Genomic DNA, 20,755 nt, shown 5'->3' with positions numbered 1-20,755 from the left:
TTGGGAAGAACTAGCTGTACAGCCCCTGACTCTCCCCTCACATTTTGAAAGCCGGGTAAAGAAAAAAGAGAAGCCTTGTAACTACCCTTTCAGTCTATCATTGCCATGTTTGCACTAAACAGAACATATTAGGAAGCCTGTTCTTAGTAGATATAGGAGGTTAAATAGAGGGTCTTCGCTATTTGGAAGGCTGATTTTTACCTCACTCACGCTCTTGTAAAAGGATTGTTAAGTTCTATGAAGTCACCTTCTGATTTAAATTGCACTGAACACCAGAATCCCTTTCTAAAACTGTCTCCATGTCACATTTCTGTCAAGGATCCTACTCTAGGATCAAAAAGGGATGATTTTTCATATTTATCTTAACTAGCGATGCCACTGACTGAACAGTCACAGAGTCATTGACCATCTGTGAAAGACCACAGTCAGAGCTAAAGCTTGACTATTAATCAACTGACCTAGAAAGTGGAATGCACTGTGGTGCTGTCTTATGACACGAAAAGTTAAGTGAATTAAAGTATCCTCTACTGCTCTGAAGATTCAGACAACTTATGTTTTGCTTACTTCATATGATTATATACAAGCAGCAAACAGAACTTACTGGTACTCATTCATATTCTGAATTGCTTGTAGATTGCAACATCATAGCCCAGTCTAAAATTATAACTCGTTCATAAACTTGTTGTTCAGGAAGTTTAAGTACTGAAAAATATCTTGATATCTTTGAAGTGTGGGTCAGATTTATTTATTTACTACAAAAATAGTTCTGGGTCCAGGCCTGTCTTTATGGTGAAACACTGAACACTAAAAATGTTGGACATAAATTATTGGAGGAAATATCAATGATTGTGCTATTGCTGAGTAAACAGAAAACAGTTTCAAACAGCTGACAAAATGTCTGAAAGTATATGAGTGACTGATGAGTTTATATTTCAGAACTATGGAAAAGCATTGGAATGATAATGTTTTTTGAGCTTTGTTCCTACAAATATTTCTGCTCTGATTGAATGTCACTTTAACATTTCTTAGTATTTTGACAGCAAACATGGCCATCTGCATAGTTAATGCATCTGCCTGTAATACAATTTTTCTGTCACCACAGTACTTTCTTATCCTTTTTTCAAGTCTGAATGTGGTTGAATCTATTATTTCCTTGGCAATTATAGTTTCTCTAAAGTCTGATTCTGGATTTGGTCATGAAATACCAGTTTAGGAGCATCCAAAATGGAGATCAACATGAATCAATGGAGATTATCTCTCAGACATACACAAGGTTTCATATAAAAGTAAGAAGATCATAGAATCACTGAATCACTAGTTTGGAAGAGACCTTCAAGTTCATAGAGTCCAACCTGTGCCCTAACACCTCAACCAAACCATTGCACCAATTGCCACATCAGTCATTTTTTAAACATATCCAGGGATGGTGACTCTACCATCTCCCCAGGCACACCATTCCAGTACTTGATCACTTTTTCCGTAAAAATTTTTTCCTACTATCCAACCTAAACTTCCCTGGGTGCCGCTTGAGACTGTGCCCTCTGGTTCTGTCAGCTGGCACCTGGAGAAAGAGACCAACCCCACCTGACTGCAAACACCTTTCAGGGAGCTGTAGAGAGTGATAAGGGCATCCCTGAGTCTCCTGTTCTCCAGGCTGAGCACCCCCAGCTCCCTCAGCCGTTCCTCACAGGGTTTGTGTTCCCAGCCCCTCTCCAGCCTCGCTGCCTCCTCTGGATGCGCTCAAGTGTCCCAAGGTCCTTCCCAAACTGAGGGGCCAGAGCTGGACACAGCACTCAGGGTGTGGCCTCACCAGTGCTGAGCACAGGGGCAGGATGACCTCCCTGCTCCTGCTGGCCACACTGTTCCTGACACAGGCCAGGAGCCATTGGCCTTCTTGGCCCCCAGGGCTCCCTGCTGGCTCATGTTCAGCCGGCTGTCACCAGCACCCCCAGGGCCCTTTCTGCCTGGGCGCTGTCCAGCCACACCATCCCCAGCCTAGAGCACTGCAGGGGGGTTGTTGTGGTAAAAACACAGGACTCAGCACTTGGACTTATTAAACTTCATCTTACTGGACTCTGCCCATCCATCCAACCATTTCCAGTCTCTCTGATGACCTTCCCCTCCTAAACCCATGCTGGCTGGGTCTGATACCCTGGCCATCCTGTAAGTGCTGTGTGATAACACTCAATATAAACTGTTCCATAACCATAGCTGGTACAGAGGTCAGGCTAACAGGCCTATAATTACCAGGATCCTCCTTCCCACCCTTTTTGTCAATGGGTGTCACATTGGCCAGCTTTCAGCCATCTGGAACCTCACCAGTGAGCCAGGACTGTTGGTAAATGGTGGAGAGCGCCTTCACAAGCTCATCTGCCAGCTCCCTCATCCCCCTGGGATGGATCCTGTCTGGGCCCATGGATTGATGAGCATCCAAGCAGCTCAGCAGCTCTCTGACTGCCTCCTCCTCGATAGCAGGGGCACCATTCTGCTCCCTGACAACATCTACCAACCAGGAGGACACTTGTCCTGAGGACAAGCTGTCTTTCCACTAAAGACTGAGGCAAAGAAGGCGTTAGGCCTAAAATGAGCAGCATGAGAATAGTGACTGTAGAAAAAAGCATTACACAAATGATTCTTTGTGTAAATACACTCATCCCCGGGGTGTGTGTGCAGAACCATTAAATTTCATAAAGGTTGTATGTGTATATTTTAAATGAAGTTGTGTGAATGATTATTTCTATAAGACTAAGAAGAGAGGGAATTTCTATCCAAGAAGTTTCATTGCATTAGCACTATTGCATGTGAGTTCTGTGCAGGGGTCACTGAACTGCAGGAGTTCTGATACCTTATAAAACCAGTAGGGTTCTTCCACTCATAATAAGTAGGGAGAAGAAAAATATATAGAAAAGAAAAAGCATTTGATTTATAGGAAAAGATAATTTTTTTATCAAAATGAAAGTTTGTAGGGGAAATAATGGAATTAAGAAAACAGTTGTGAAAGCATTTATCTTTTATAAATATGTATTCAAAACATATATTGCTCAATTCACCTTAAAAACCAGCTAAATTCAGAAAGAAGAAATACAAATATTTTATTTTTGAACTTAATATTTTAAATTCCTTCAAAATCCCTTCCTTATCTTTTCACAAAAACATGAATAAAGTTTGCTCTGAAGTGACATTTTGTTTTTCAAATCACTTGCAGAGCAAATTTGCAACTCAACTTCAATGTAATTAAATGTCTCAGTGTTACAAAAAATTATGTTCTTAGAAACCGGCATAATTTAAATTGTTTCAAGGAATACAGATTTACAAAAAAAAATCCCTGTATTTTTATCTATACAGAAAATATTTCAGATATTCACATACATAATAATAATAATAATTTATCATTTTCTACATTAAAATGGGAAAAAAAATCTAAAAAAAATCTCCTACAGTTTTCTTGGACTTGACAATCTCTTTTTTTTAAAGAATAGTCTTTCAACACTTTAAATGTTATTTTATTTCCTTGTGAATTACCAGGTATTTTTGTATACATCAAAAAATGTCTATTTGTGCCATGCTTGTCATGTCCTATTTAGAGTATCTGTGAGCTCAATCTTGATCTTAAAATTAGAATTTGAAATATTAACATAATTGTGAAGCTAAAGAAATCGTAGTTTCAGCTGGCTTTGCAGTTCAGTGAAGTTGAGCTGCTTTGAGAGCACATATACTCCACTGAAGCAGAGAAGCCTCAGAAGATATTTTTTAAGTTGGGACACAGACAATGTTTGTAAAATCCTACTGCTGTGCCCATTACTTTTAGTTATTCTTGCTGTGTTTATTTGCAGAGGCTAATAATTTGGAAACAATTGAAAGAAATTTGCATAATGATATGCAGTATTGGAAACATTTTATCAGTGATGTTTTCATATTTATAGTAGGGTTGCTGGCCAGAAATTTTCATAGAGTTTTGTTCCACTTTTCAAGAAGATTCATAGCATAAAAAACTCAGCAGTACCCCCTGTGTTCTGGATTCTTAGGGTTGTGGTGGCCCCCTGCAATGTCTTCAGTTATTTGAAATCCTGTTTCATTAGCTTGTGCAGTTTTTCCCATCTGTGCTCCCAACAGTCTCCACCAAAGGCTTACAAAGTCTACTTCTGAGGTCAAAGAAATCATTACACAAAGGTAAAGGGTATTCCTTGTCTTGAACCTACAGATGGTTGAAAGACATTGCCAAAGCAAAACATGACATTTGTGCAGAGCCAGGAATTAAACCCAGCTTTTCAACATTCTTTTCCTTGCAACTTCCTTCCTTCTAACTGAAGAGTGCTGTGATAAATGCAATTACATGAGCATCACTTAATTTGCTATTAGAAAATTGTGCACTTTCTGTTACCTTTTACATAATGATTTAAACAGGTGCAATTTCATCTTTGAAGGCATGAAATTAAAGACAACAAAAAGATAATTGGTCTAACTGTTCCATTCAGAATTCTGAATAACTCTACATTCAATTCTACACAGACTGTGGTTTTACATCTGTTTTGATCCAATAACCTATAATCATCTAGAACAATCTGAGAAAGCCATGTCATTAAGATGAAGATATCTGCATAAAATCAATTATAATTTATTTATTCAAATCTGTCTTAAAGTCTCACAAGTATTGAATTCCTTTTTCACTTCTTGAATTAAGTTTCTTTCCCCTACATCTGCCCAGACTTTCTGCTTTGTTTGTCCTGAACTGGAATGAGAAACATTTTTTCTACCACTTATCTGGGAGAATTTTTGGACAAAACTCAAATATAAATATTTGTGCTTTAGAAGTTACAGACATAAAACTGATGCAGTGCTAAATGATTTTGTTGGCCAGATGGCATAGTGGCAGGAGCAAAACAGCAAAATGGGAGAGCAGCATTTAATTCTGGACTTTGAAATAGGGATCTGCTCTTGGTGAGATTGATACTGTTTTATTTTTAGAGGGCATTGACCAGAAAGCGTTTTGTTAATGCCAGCTGGCTTTGTGAAGTGCACGCTGCCTCATGCAATCAAGATCCAAGACTGTCTGCAGCCATGACAATGCTGTTGCCCGTTATGTTGTTTTGTTTGAAAAAAGAAAAACAACTTGGTATAACTAGGGAAAGAACAGACGTCTGGAGTCAGACAACAAGAGTACATTGATTTATATCAGCCAAGGGTTTGACCTCCCTAATCTTATTCATTCACATGGAGTAAATGAAGAATAAATAGTGAAATTAATCCTGAAAGTTGCAGCATTCAATGTGGAAATTGCACACATTCAGCTATATGGTGTTGTATAAATACAGACGTGAAGCACTTAAGAAGCTCACAAACAGCATTCCAGTGCAATTCATTTAGAGCTGGCTGGGGTGACTTCTCACAGAAAACTAATTTGTGGTGTAGATGCATAGCAAAGTTTAGACTGAAGCCCAGATTCCTTGCCAGAAAGGCTCTCTCTGTTATATCCAGAGAGAAAATCAAAGCAATGCTGTTGCCCTGCTGAATATTAAGAATGATCATGTCCTCTGAGGATTCCAGCACTTGATATCCATGCAGTTTATCAGAACCTGCAGACCAGCCTAACCCTGTGGAGCATGTGATTCTTTTCGAAGTTACATGACATTTTCAAGGTGTGACCTTAATTTCTTTCTGAATGACAATACTTTAAAAACTATGTTTTAGAATGAAAAAAATCTTACATTTTATTTTCATTCTGTTTTTTGCTTTAGTCAAATGCTACTCTTTTATGTTGTGACACCTAATTATCCCAGAACTGATAATGTTACATTCTTTTTCCCGCTTTATGTTCTGCATGACACTGTACAATGAAATAATGGAATTACATCAAGTGTCCAAAGCATTTTTTGCTCTTGGTCCTTCCCTTTCTGGAGAGAAAGAAAGGTGGTTAGGCACATTTGCTTTAATAATATCTTAATATTAAAAACTTTGGAACTGATAACAAGCATCAGACTGTCTTGAATTACAGTCACAGCATTAAAAACATTCCTAGATGAATATTTGAGAAAATACACAGTAAGAATGGCTTGGGATGTCTGAAAACACAACATGGACTTCTTCTAATCATCTTTCAATCACAGTATTGTTCTCTGGGCCTGCAGTTTCTTCCAGGAAATTCATCAGGCAGTTTCCTTGTGATGTTGAAAGATACCAGTTTCTTCTATAGCTGTGAAATGAGAGAATATGAACTCCAGTTTTTGATCTCTTTGTAGAACTTTCTAGAGACTCAGTGTCTTTAAGAACAATTTTGATAATGTTCTTATGATCAAAAAATATCTGTAAAAATGTGATTGATAGGGATGACTATGCAGTGACTATTAAAGCTCTAGGGTTTAGTGAACCACAATGTGGACTCATCCTTCATCAGCCACATAACAAAATGTATCATGAATCTTTTTTGTCTATTTTATTTATAAGAGACATTCAATCAAAACCAGCCATTTGTGAAGCCTAGAGTATTTTTTCTTTCTACTGTCTTATTTTCAGAATGCCTTAAAGTGATTAAAGGAACATGAGATCTAGCAAATACATGTTAAGGGAAATTGGTGCATCTTTCTCACAAACAAACAAATAACCAATCCAAAGAAATGTCTGTGAACGTTTCCACAGTTGAGCCACACATAAAAGGTTTTGGAAGGGAAGCAAAAGACCTGAATCTTTTACGAGGGAATCTTTGCATCAATCTGTGGTTCTAATCATTGGAGGACATCCTGTGTTCATCAACAGAATAAAGTATTTTTATATAACCTATCACTACATAATGATGGCTGTCATACCTGAAGTTTTACATGTCAACTTTGTTAAACTGTTGGTGCAATCAGACATGTACAGCCATGTTTTTAATTGAGAAGGTGCCCTGTTTTTAATGTGAACAAGCTAGTGAATATTTCAACTAGTGTGACTATTAAAACCTACTGATAGCAACAGTACGTGAAAAACAGATCTATGAAGTTTTACCTGTGAGTAATTTGAATTTAAATATTTTGATTATAACTCATGCTTTTCTTTTTTTATGGTATTTCATGTGTGCATATTGCTTTGAGTTGTATTCAGATACATAAGTTCTTCTGATGATTTTTCCAAGTGTATGATGAAAATATTTTGAGTAATTAACATATATCCTTCATTTTTGGGGCCAAATCTGATGTAAAAGATAAAAATGATTTTGACATGAAAAAATGAAAATTAAACTGCACATGTGAAAATCAAGTCCTGAGATAATAAAAGTAGTTATATTCAAGGATTTAGTGAGGACCATGCTGTTTTTCCCCAGACAATTGCCTCATTGGCTTCTTCAAAAGTCATGCTTTTAATATTTGGCTAGAGCATGCACTGACAAACATCTGCCAGGAAAGTTTTTATTAGACAACACAAGTTAACATTTGTTTTAATATAATTTCACCACCAGACTTTTGACGGAAAAAAAAAAATTGAATCAAGCCTGTTCTTCTGTGACATTACACTATTTTCTCAGTTATACTTCCATAACAAGTTGATGGTTGTAATCTATCCCACAAGTGAATATATCAGTACTTCTTATAAAGTTGTGCATACAAAGCACCTTTATTATGTTAACAACATTCTCAAATAGTTAATGAACATTTAGAGTCAAGTCTAAAGTAACTGTTTCACATTTCAGTACTTGTACGCAATTTGCTTTATATAATATTGCTGACAATTACAGAACAACTTCTAACCTACAGCAACAGGCATGGTGCTCCAGATGGCCACAGTAGAAAAGAGGCAGCAATAGCTTCATATCAGCAAGTTTATAATTTATTAATTTGAAAAAAAACCATATTTTCCTTTTCTGTAATTTGGGTATTTTTGCAACCATTAGTTTTTTTATAACCTAAATATCTCCTTTTAATTTTGAAATGCATACAAAATTCAAACATATTCTTACAACAAAAGAAAATGCATATCATATCTTTTCAGTAATGCAATCCTTTTAAATTATTTTTTCTATGTGAAATGCATAAGATAAGCAAAGTAACAAATAGCCCCACATCTTTATCAGGAGTTTCAATTATACAACGTACCTGTGTAGATAAATATTGTTGGAGTGTAGTTCTGGACATGGACACCGTCTGTTATTTAGTCTCTAACTACCTTTTATCATTTTCCTCTTCAATTACCTTATTCAAATGTATTTTTTCCAACAATCTATCTGTCACAAAGAAAGTGTAGGTAATCCTGATTAAAAAATAATGATGGAACAAATTGGTTTTTTACATTCATTCAAGTCTCCTTTTTTTTCCTGTATAGCACAATCTATATTGCTTTTCCAAATATCTAAATTCTGGAAAAAATTAATAATTTTGCATTTCAAGGCCTTGCATTTTGAGCCTGTGGCATGTTTATTATTATAACTTGCATAGCTACAGTGTTCACCAAGATGGCATTTGTTTCATCTGACTTGAGTGATCTCAAATTATGTAGCTAATTTAAATTCTTCAATATTTAGTGAAGAAAATTTCCATTCTATTAAACATCTTGCAAGAAGGGATACACTTCTTGAGTTCTGCCCTTTCATTTTTATGGAGAGGTGTAGTTGACTGAGATTTTACGCCTGAGCTTATATTGTCTAATTTATAGGAAATTTGCCAACGCTTTAAAATTCACTATGCCTTTAAATTTCAGACATTTAAGGCTAAAGAATAATTTGGATAACTTAGATGAATAAAGAGTAAGCAAACTATTGGAATATGAATCCCAATATTATCAGTTAGATGGTGCCTGGGCCAGTCTGACCCTCGCTGCTGGGCCAAAGGCAGCAACTGTGGTGTAAATCACCCCAGAGATACCTTGGCTGCTGGAGATTGCAGCTGGGCACTGAGCAAGTCCAGGCTTGTCAGGAACTCCGTTTACCTCAGGAGAGAGAGCTTCTGGCGATGGTGAAGAGAAAAAGGAGAGGATTCCGCTGGAAGGTTTAATGTCCAGAAGTTTATTCCATGGTTACAGAGGTCTGGACGGCAGCAGCTGCTCCAGCAGAATCAACGAGCACATGGCCTGATCACCTTTTAAGCTCCCGGGGCAGGGGGAGGGGGGGGGACAGGTGATCACCAACCAGGTGAAAGGGGCGGGGTCTCAAGGGACGAGGGACACCTAGACATAGGCCAATGACCCCTGGGCATAGGGGCATCTTTAACTTGACCAATCACACGATGCCTTGCTGGAATGTTAAGCAAGGGGGCGAGGGGGAAGGGAGAGGCATATAGGCACACCTGGGAAAGGGACCCAGAAGCTTAAGACACACCGCAACAGCAAACCTTGAGGACTATCTTGTAGATAAAAACAATACAAAATATTGAGCATATTACCTAATTTTGGTAAACATTTCAACTGCAGATTTTGGATAATATGCCATCATCAATACAATTTTGGTGACTAGTGCGAAAGTCCTTATCCTGAATCACTCAGAAAATGAATGAATCTTTGTACCTGTATTGAATATATTTACATATCTTCCCTATTAAACTGGAAATGTCTTGTTTATACATTCATATACATTTAGAATTTGATCTCATTGTTCCAGGAGTTATTGCAGAATTTTCCTGAAATTTGATGCTGTGACCCTCATGTTTATATTGGGCTAGAGTCTTGTGAACGGTACCTGAAACCAAAATAGTTGCAATAAGATTAATAATAGGCTTTTTTAACAATGACAGCACATAGGTGAGATCTAAGACACAAAACAATTCTACTTTGATTCAAAGTATGCATTAATAATTCAAAACTTTTCTGATTTTTATTTTTTTATTTTTAGCCAATCATTTCTATATAGAACACTCTGGTGTATTTTCAATTTATTCCAAATATTTCATCTGAGCAGCAAGAATATTCTCCATTACATAGAAGACATTACTTGTGCATCAGTGATTTGTTAATACTAATGCTTCATACGCTGAGAGGTTCATATATGCTTTAGCTATCTGCGTCTCATTTCAGTAGCATTCTGGCAAAGATTCCTTTGCTGACAAGCCTCTCTTTGAGCAGACAAACAAGACAAAGAGAAAGTAATTTTTAAAAATTGCCTCTGTCTACAACAGCAAATAGAATAGCTCAAGAGGAATTGATTTGAAGGGTGAAAAAGTGGGCTCTGAGACTTATTTTCATACAATATGCATTTTGTGGACGTTCACTGTGGAGTAGCTTGTCTGATACTGTGAACTGAGCTTATTTTAGCTCAAGATATCTAAGGAGGCTTTGGGATATTTTCTTCTTTGGAATTTGATCCAAAATGGCCCAATACATTTGCTTCTTGGTACTTCTTCCAAGGATAGCAAAGTACAAGCTCGGGGATGATAAGGAGATTCATTTCTGTAGTCCATACCTTAGGTGAACTAAAATATTGTGTAAATGACTTTTGAAATAGGTTTATAAAGGCCTTCCTCCATTCTAGGGCTTGTTCATGCCTGATAACTAGGTTTGAGAGTATATTCTTTTTCCTTTCTACACATTAAATTATATAATAATATTCCCGATTCAAGAGAAGATGATGATGTTCGCAACCCAAACATTTGGGTGATTTAGCCGGTAAGATGGAAATTAGGGTTTTGTTTGTTTTCAGCCAGTTAAAGACTTTAGTGAAACAGCATAGCAAAGATAAAGATCTCTCATGCTGAAAGACACAACACTCTGTGAACTAATATCCCTGGAGTAGTTTCAGGCAGCATATCCTCTACTGAAAACCAAAGAAAACAAAACAAACTCCTCCAGGAAAGAAAGGCTCCCCAAATATTTCAGCAAAAGATAATATCACAGAAAAGTCTGAGAGAACAGAAGCCAAGAATGTGAAAATGTAAGCAGTGAATAGTACCAGATATTGGACTCTTAGCTAAAAGAAGGCTTTTATAGTGTTTTAATAATAGATTTGAGTCAAAGAAGTGTTCAGAAGATTTCAAGGGAAATTATTAGAAAGAGTAGAATATTGGAATCTAATGCATAGAGTTCAGAAAAAAATACTAGATACACTGAATTTCTGTTTAGTCTTCATGAAAGATATAGGAAAACCTTCTGTTTTAAGAAAATTAAAGGAGATATGATAAAAATCTTAATTCATGTTGTAATTGGTCTTGGATGCTACTTCATCCATTTAATTTTGCAGCAGAATAATAGGAGTGCACTTCAGTGTCATAGATGCTTTGTGTTTGTAATTTTCAAACAATGGGACACAGAAGTGATAACAAAAATACATTTTATGAGCAGTCAAAAGAGTATGCTAAAATTATTTTGACTGTCTCTGATGCAGATTCTCATTTATTCTTGGTTTTTTTATGCTCACATTTCAATAGCTAGCAAGAGCTCTTGTGATATGCTAAGAATATTGGCCTACAAGCCTTCTAAGATTTTGTCTAAATTTTCTAAACAAGCTTGTGTGTTGTATTTTGATATAGATTCTCGCGCAGAAGAGTGTTGTATCTTTGAGAGTATCTTTGAGTAAGAGATGCTCTTCATATTATTGGTTCTTTGGTGATATTCACTGAAATTAAGGAATGCCTTTAATTTGTTTACTTAGAGACAAATATTCTTGGGAATTTACTTAATGGATGTAGCTAGGTGAATAAAAATAATTTTGGCCTGCTCAGAAGTCCTTGTTGCGATTCAGAAAGCGAAGTTTGGATAACAGAAAACAAAATATATTTGAGAAAAGCACTAAACTTAAAAAGAAAAAAAAGTATGTTTTAATGTTGAAATATGACGTTCATAATGTAAAATGAATTATGAAATATTTTCCCTGAATAGCAGATCTTAACATGCAGCCTTGGGCTTAAACAAATAGATATTAGTGGATGCGGATTTCAACTATTTACAGAACAAAAAAATGCACTTCTGGTTCATGACCAGAATACCACTACTGCAAGAAAAGTTAATAAAAGTGAAACCAAAATAAATGAAAATAAGCTAATTACAGTTCATCACAGGCAATGTCTGCTGCAGAGCTGTAATATCAAAATATTTTTTTATTTTATTTAAGTCCTGTTTAAGGTTACATTTGTCACTGCATTTGTTTAATTAAAAAAAAAAAATCATTTTTCTTATCAGCATCTTTCTCCTCTTTTAGCCTGCTACTCTAATACTAATCTCAGGTGTTTCAGTCTTCCCATTGAAAAAATAATGCCTGTTTAATTTAATTTCCTGCCAATTTTATAGCAACTACAATGACAGAAGTTTAGAACAGTAGAAATATGTGATTTGAATAGGGAAAAGAGTTGTGTGGGTTGAAACTATTCATGCAGAATAGGAATCATTCATTATTATTTTGTTTGTCTTCCAACAAGCTTCCAGCAATTAAGAATGAATAGAAAGAAAAGGATAATGACATCTCGTATCAAAATTCAAGTGCTAAAGAAGCACTTTGAATTTATGTGATCAGTTGATGCATCTCTTCTGCCTGTTTTTCAGATCTACCCTATACACACCTCAGAGTCACTGTATTAGTCTTACAATTTGCTTGACATTGATTGACTTTCTGAAGCTAACAGGAATTGTAATATTATTTAGGCCTGACTCATCACCTTTGCTTTTAATGCTTGGTACAAACAGAAAATACAGAAATTCCATTGAAACTTAAGAGAAACCTCCTTTACTGTTACAGTTGAAAAACTGCAGAACATCTTGCTCAGAAAGGCCATGGAGTCTCCATTCTTGAAGATCCTAAAAACCCAAGTGATCAGATCCCTAAGAAAAGTGCTCTAGCCAACTCTACTTTGAGCAGAAGAGTTGGACTAGATGATCTCCAGCTAGCCCTTGGGCCACCTTAAACTCCTGATAATACCCCAAAATATCACACATTGTTAAAGTGGAAAGTCATCTGATTCAAAAGTCAGGGAAAAATAAGAACCTTAATTCCTAATGTTCCAGGGTAATGTTCCTTGGGTAATGTCCAAGCCAATGATGAATAAACTGGTAGAAATACTTGTAGAAATATAGCTTGCTTTAGCTTGCTATACTAAACATACTACTATATAGTCTAGGGTAATTTTTTTATGCTTCTCTACATGTTAAGTTGCATCTTGGACTGAGTTTTACAGTTGGTTAAAATGTTTTCAGTCCTTATGGTTTTGCAATGTAGGCATTGTGACCACAGGAAGGCCTGGAAGCCTTACTGTTTTTGTCCAAGTGTTAAGTAGTTAAGATAGTATACTTTAATGTGCACACTTTGTACACAGAATAAGTTGTGAAGTAATTGGCTTAGAAATGGTTGATGGTTGCAAGTTTAGTTCTCTAAACAATTAAACATAAAAAAGGTTTACTTTGGCACCCTGCTACTACAGTCCAAATGCACCAACATTTTTGAACAATGATTATAATGTTGATAGCAACTGATATACAGAAACTGTGAAAGAATATAATCCAAGAGCAGTGTGAAATATCAGGAATTACAATGCAAAACTTCAAACTTCGGGATATGAAAAAAAAATCTCTATTACAATGGTGAAAAAGTGTCACAATTAAGCCTTGTGGAGCTATATGGATATATTGCTTTTTACCAAGTCTGGCCAAACTCTGTCCCTAATGTCAACCTTCAAAACTAGGGTTCTTCATGTATTGAAAATATAATTTTAGTTTCCATCTTGGATAGGGATGAATTATTTAATTCGGGTTAAGATAAACTCTGAGCTCTAGTAACTTATTCTGTTGTACAGTTACTATAGATGGCAGGAAGTGTATGTTTTTGGCATTGCAGTGTTTTTTGTTCTATGGATGAGTGGAAAGGAAACTATCTCATTTAAGTAATACAGATGAAACAAGGAAGAAATAAAGATTTATCACTGAGGTATAATGCAAAGGCATATCTTTTTGCTCCAGGATCCGATACAATTAGGAAGAACTCCATATGCTGTTCTCAGAAAAGATGATATCAGTTTTCTTAGGGTGAAAATCATCAAACCTACAGTCTTCTTATTAAACTTACTGTCTTCTTACTAAACCTGAATATTGTAAGTCCCTACCAAAGGACTAATAAAGGTTTAATGTTGCTTTTTTGCTGGGATAGGCAAATTGAACAATTGTGGACTTTGGGTAAAAGTTACTCAAGCATTTTGATTCACAGTGGTGGTAGACACAGCTGCCTTAGTGTTGTGCATTGAAAATCAATAAAAACTAAACATAACCCTGTCCTCTCATAGGTTGGTGCCTTAATTTGTCAGCACTCAGATGACGCATTGCAGCTGACCTGAAGCTGCCCCCTAAACTCAATCAACCTAGAAGAAATCAAGTCCCTGAATAAGGCAGGGAAAGGCTGCATTCAAACCCAAGCCAAGACCTCAGCCAACCCTTTTCAAGCTTAGATGCAGACACGCCTCTGGCCAGAGAGCTGGGTAGAGAGAGCTCCCATCCAGACAGCTACCTGAGCCCAGGAAATCCAAAACCCCTACGAAAAGGGCATCCAGATTAAACTCATTGCTTTTTGCTGAGGACTCAGCGCTGTGGAGGCCTGCGGGTCTGCTGGACTTCCTGGGGCTATGCCCTGGAAGAACATCCCATAGAACTTTAACCTCTCCCATGGACTCCTGTGACATGCTGTCAACCCACCCCAGTGCCACTCCTGCTGTGGGCCCACTGGCCTGTTAACCACATATGTTCAAGGTTCTAGCAGTTTCTTTGTTCTTTGTCCCCTTGTTGGTACCCTGTGTTATAAATTGAGTCATTCTATTCACCCTTGTGTTTCCCTATTGGTCACTGTAATCCTTTTCCTGCTCACACCTTCAGGTGATTGATTGTTGCTGTTGCCTCCACCCCTGTTTACCAGTATATAGTCCTGGACCTTCTACCTCTCCCTTTGTTCCTGGACGCTTTCAGCACATACATGAAATAAACTGCCACTGTAAACCTATGCAAAGACCCTTCCTGCTTCTGCCATCTTAGATAAGCAGCAGCTGCGTGTGAGTGTGGTGTTTGCTGTGTGCTTGGTGGAGTGCTCTCCTCATGGGGATGCTTCAGGAAGGTTGCAGCAATCCACCATCTGCCCGTGCTGCAACATCCTGTCAATGTGTCTGTCACCAGCCCACGACTCCACAAAACACCTGGAAATTTATTGTGTCCATTTTTCTGAGAAATTACTGGTGTAATTTTATAAATAGTAGAACAAAATTTAGTATATACTCTATCTTCGCTTGTTAAAGTAGAGCTTACTATCCTTATTTTTTTCATGGCAATAAATACGTAAGAAGACCAGCATTTTACCAATAACTTTTTGTAAACATTAATGTTGGTATTTATAACTTTTCAGTCTTGTCTTTTTTACTAATATGCAGTTTTACGTGAAACCACAACTGTTTTACAGATATAAACGAAGATTAGAGTATATGAAGAAAGTTCTTGGTTTTGGAGGGGTCTTATTGCATTCATAGAAACAACTGCATAAGTAGTACTTATTATGTATTAGTATTCTAGTGTTCATAACTAATTTCTTAGGGATTTAAACTCATTTAATGTAAATGCTCTTATTAGTAACAATCCAAGGACTGTTATGAGTTTCATGAACAGTATCATGTGCATGCATATACGGGGATTTTTTTAGAGGCATTTTAGAGCACCCCCATACTGCTGTGTTTTTATCAAATTTATCTCTAAGATGTCCTAGTTTTTTGGGTGTAAAAATAAGGTGCCATAATTAATTTAGCCCAAATATTCCAAGCATATAAAAATTCAGTATCTTTTATAGCTGATAGTTCTGCTCTGACAAATGTTTATCCAGATTATACTGTCCTAACTACATGGCAATTTGCGTATCAGAGATGATGACATGTGGGAAAGTCAACTGCAATACAGATATTTAATTTTTTTTTGTTCTTGAAATTCTTTATGTTAATCACATGGAGTGTTTCTAACTATGCAAGTAACAGACAAACAGACATATATTATAATCCAAGTCTATTTCTTTTTATTGGAAAAGGACAGGCCATGATGTTATTCCATGAGGCTGGATGCATTCAAAATTTGCAATACATTTGACTGAGTAGGTCTGGCTCTCAGAGGTAATGCAATAGAAAGGTCAGAATTCTGATGTTAATACTGAAAGTAGAAGTGTAATAAATCCTGCAAAATAACCATTAACATGCACATCATTCTTTCAGAAAGAATTTTATCGTCATTATCTCATTCTCATTGATATTCTGTGGAAAGAACTGAACTGGCTCTACTGAACTGAATAATCTGTGTGTTAGTTTGGGGTTAGATAATTCCTATTCAGTACAGCCCTTAAGAAAAAAAACAAGATTAACACCCATATCTGTTTAAAAACTCTTAATAATAACTTAGTAAAAGTACATCACGTTTCTTGTAGTTTCAAGGATATGTAGTGATTTTCTTAGGGAATTTTCAGCCTCAGCTATAAAACAGTCAAACTTTGCATCTGTCACATCTCTTCCCTACATGCCAATTAGGTAAGGCATATAACTTTCAAAGAATATCTGAAAATGAACAGGATGCTCCTGAATCTTTTATAGCTTGTTCCAGAGCTTATTTTAGATAACTTTACTATTACACTTGTGGTAGCCACAGATGTGATAAAAAGGTGTTCTCTTCTTGTGATCTAGTTGAGTCTGATTTCCAAGAAATCTATAAGAAATGGAACATAAAGTTCCAAATATTTGATGGCTTTTTTTTTTTTCTAATTCCCATTTTAAGTTACATCACTGGTCTTGCAGGAACTGTAGATGATGCAAAGTCCTTCTGCTATTGAGGAATACAGTCAGTGCAGGTAGCTTGGTGAGCAGCTGCAGTGGGAGCTCTGGGTGTTGGGAGCCCCAGGCAAGAAGTTATGGACCTCTAACCTTTGCATAATAAAGGGAATGGGGACCTGTGCCCATCCAGGTGACCAGACACTCAGCGACAGGGCAGAAGCTGAAGAGCCCAAGACTTCCATGTGCTTAGACTATGGAAGTATAAAGCCCAGGATTTTCTCTGTTCAGAGTCCCTCCTCAGAGGTACCAGCTCAAGCTGTTAATTTTTCTATGGTTTTTGCAGCAAGACTGAATAATTTCAAGGATTGAGACATCTGAGACTCTGCAATAGGAAATTTAGGGTCGAGCCAGTAAGGAAACATAGTATGACTGTGAGTTTGATGTGTGTAGATGCCAAAGGGCCTCTCTCCCAACTCAGCTGATCCAAATGTGACTGCCAGAATAGTATGATATTCAGGAATAATCTATGGGATGTTCTAAGTGAATTCAAATCTCTGAAATTCACAGTTTGTGTCATTGGCCCATAATTAACAATTGATGTATAGTTACAGATTACAGCATCTCATTGCATGAAGTTTTGGTCCACCAAACAGTTACAGTAAAGTATTTCTGGTAACTATCACCTGTTTAAAATTTTAATCTACTCGTGCCAGGAAGGTTTAGCATTATATTTGTTGTCCAGCCTGTCTACCATCAGCTCTAACTACCTTGGTATCTTCAAAGTTTTGTACCTTCAAAAGAATTTTGTACCCTCAAAATGAAACTACCTCCACCTACCCCTCTACTTGTAAACCTGATGTGGACTTCTGTTCTTCAGGGCTGTGTGAGTGGTTGCAGTTGCTGTTTTCTCCCTTCTGGCCTGAATATATATTTCCATCCTATAATGACTACAGTTGCCAGTGGAAGTGATGTTTGCCTATGTCTCAGTCTAGCATAGGGACTGAAACAAATCTGAATCCAAAGGAAAGCACGATCAGACACCCCATTTTAAACACGGGAAAATGTGTGTGTTGTCTTATAAAAATAATCTGTTGGTGTTTTTTTTCAGAAGATGCTTTCTAGTATAACAAACATTGTTCTGCAGTTCTCTAAATGTATCATTAAATTATTTTAAATGTATCATTGCTGCTTGAGTGTAGTTTAAATCCTAAGAGAATCCTCTAACTTCTCACTGAAAATCCTGCATGTCCTCAGCATCCTCTGAAATGTGAAGGATTGACTCTTCCATTTCCTGGGATTCTCATTGGTGCCAGGGTTCAGCATGTAGGCTTCCAGAGCAACAGCAATATCTGTCATTATGAATGAATACAAATCTCTAACAATCCATGTTTGTACAGTCCCAGTGGAAGCGTGTTGTGTCAGCTGTGCTTGCCGTACTTTAAAGGCTTTATTAAGTCAGCTGGCAACACACCCTGTCTCCAGGCACTGGCTTTTATGGCAAAGGACCTAAGAGACTTTTTTTGTCCCTTTCCTTTTTTATTCTTCCTTTTTCCCCCTCTCCTTTCCCATGTTAACAGGTAGTGATTTTATAGAAATCTTATGGGTGTGTTGCTATGTTCATAATACCCACAGTATAGTTCACAGATGAGCACTTTTACCCAGCCATGCAACCTTACACATACACGTGCACACACTGTCAAGTATCTTTATGCAGTCTGATATTAATTCTGATCAACTTATTACTACTGATTGATAGAGAACTGTACAAAATTTATAAATAATTATAACCAGCTCTCTTAGCCCATGTAGCCATTTGAAAGGAGGCTATGATAAACTGTTTGAAGGTTCTGACCACGTATTACAGTAAAATTCCATGCATACTCTGTCCAGTGGCCTTTTGTGTAAGAACTGTACTTTCTGTTTGCTTTAATGTGGACAAAAATTGCTTGATTGGTAAATGTTAAAATATTAGTTTGCTTAAGTCATGTTTTGAGAATCAGTTGTCCAAAGACTGAACTTTGCAGTGACATTCAGACTCTTTTCTCTTGCAGCCGTTTCGTAGAGTGACGTTTTCTGTTGTGAGTCAGCCTCAGGACCCGCATCAAGGGTCATTGCAGAGTTGCTATGACAGCGGTCTGGAGGAGTCAGAAACACCAAGCAGTAAGAGTTCATCAGGGCCAAGACTGGGTGCCCTTCCACTCCCAGAGGACAACTACGAAAGGACTACGCCGGATGGCAGTGTTGGTGAGGCAGAGCATATGGAAAATGGTAGGGGCAAACACAACATTCACACACATAATCTCACTAGCAAGTGATACTAAGTAGACTTTGGAAAGGTCAGTCCAAAAACATAAATAAATACATTAAATAGTTACTATCGAAATAATTTGATTTTAAAGTTTGTTAAAATGCAGGTATACAAAATAATGGAACATAACACCGCTAATTAAAACAGCTGTTTTTTTACATTACTTAAAATCTATACTGCAGAAACAGTTAAAACACTGAAAAATATATCAGTAGAGGTCTGGGGAAATGGTAATTGAATAAAATGATATACGTTTCATTTTAGATAAAAGACCATAAAGGACATATATATCCTCATCTCCTTCCATTTTTGACTCAAAACCTACTTAGGAAATTTCACAGAATGTGATATATACAGCATTAGGAAAAGAAAATAGTATTTTAAAACCCCACTCTAGAGAATTCTCTTTTCCCCAAAAATGTTGTATAGACAGTTTTCAAAATAAAACACAATGTCAGGTCCATTCTTCATTATTCAGTATAGAAGAATATTACTTTCCTTTTCTTCACATTTTATTTTGGACAACATTTTACAACATTTCATTTAAATTCAGGGCCCATTTAAGTAGAAGGGGAAAATGTTAATTATTTATTCCATAGTAATTCTCCTACTATTAAAAACCAAAAAAAAAGTTAATATAAGTCTCAGGTTGGGTTGCTTTTTCTTTCTATCTAAAACTATTCAGGATTAAAAAGCCAAAAAGACTTATTCATTTTGAAATGTATTTTATAAAACAGGAGTATTTCACTGTTCTCCACTTTTTGGCCTTGATCTAAAGTTTTATGAAGTCAGAGACTGACTTCAGTGTATTTTCATTGGCCCATAAACAACAAAATAAATTAATACGTGTCAAACATTTCTTTGATAACCAAAGAAATAATGGATTTTCTAATTTAATTGTAAAAGGTGGGTACATGCAAGAAGGGTGGTGTATTTTTTTGTTATAGAATGAATTAATTAGTTTGGCTAAGTGCATGTTAGTTTTTCAGAGATTGCAATACTGAATAATTGTTCTTGGGGTTTTGTCTTATCTGAGATAGACATGTCAACCCATTAAAACTATGTTATTTTTCATGGTAAGATATTTCCAAATCTAGCGTGTATTGCCGAAGAATGGCTACAGCAGTCTACATATGCTTGAACTGTATATCCCAATAGAAAAAAAGTTAATTGACTAAAAAGGAAGACAGTGTTATCCATCTAAAGTTATATTAGGTTATGTATGTTTATACAATTGCATTTATATATTTTCCTTGGTTGTTTATATGAATATGTTTGATTACATTTCATTTTTCTGGGGATGTGGTAAGGGGGAAAAGTGATAATGGTATTCCTGGAAAAAATGTCAGAAAAAAAGCTTGTAGAGTTTGAAACTAAATTGGGCTGATTATTTTATTGTCTGTTTTGTAGTGAGATTTTGTGGTTAGGAGGATTAGTTAAACAACGTGTCAATTCCCTTGGAAATCCAGCAATGCAGAGAATTTGTAGAGTAAAATTCTGAATTCAGAAAGTATTTTAACATAGGATATGCATGATCCATGCTGGAGAAACTGTAGAATCAAAAATTAATATAATTCTTAATGTATTTGGTAGACACTGAAAGAGAAAATCAGACTAACTGAAGTGCAACTGAAAACAAAAGGTGCTTGAGCAATGTCATAAGTTAAAGCAAAATAATTTTTCATAATGATGCAAAAACTGGAATTGCATTCTAATAACTAAAATATTTTACATGCTTCTTTTTTTGAAAATAGTTTCTTTTATATTTGGTAGGATAAATTTCTTGGAC

At 36.4% G+C, this 20,755-nt stretch overlaps 1 protein-coding gene across 1 annotated transcript in view; it reads left to right on the top strand.

The window, feature by feature from the left end:
• Positions 1-20,755, top strand: part of PCDH7 (protocadherin 7) — a 265,181-nt gene that overhangs the window by 103,842 nt on the left and 140,584 nt on the right. The window contains exon 2 of the mRNA XM_054290657.1: positions 18,710-18,926. Within this exon, the coding sequence (XP_054146632.1) occupies positions 18,710-18,926 (217 nt within the window). The remainder of the gene's footprint in view (positions 1-18,709; positions 18,927-20,755) is intronic.

This window comes from Melozone crissalis, unplaced genomic scaffold (assembly GCF_028551555.1).
Source record: "Melozone crissalis strain CALT ecotype California unplaced genomic scaffold, PUWL_Pcris_2 ptg000006l_1, whole genome shotgun sequence".
Taxonomy (NCBI): domain Eukaryota; kingdom Metazoa; phylum Chordata; class Aves; order Passeriformes; family Passerellidae; genus Melozone; species Melozone crissalis.
Note: the sequence above shows the minus strand (reverse complement) of the source record. Positions and strands in the feature narration are given on the sequence as shown.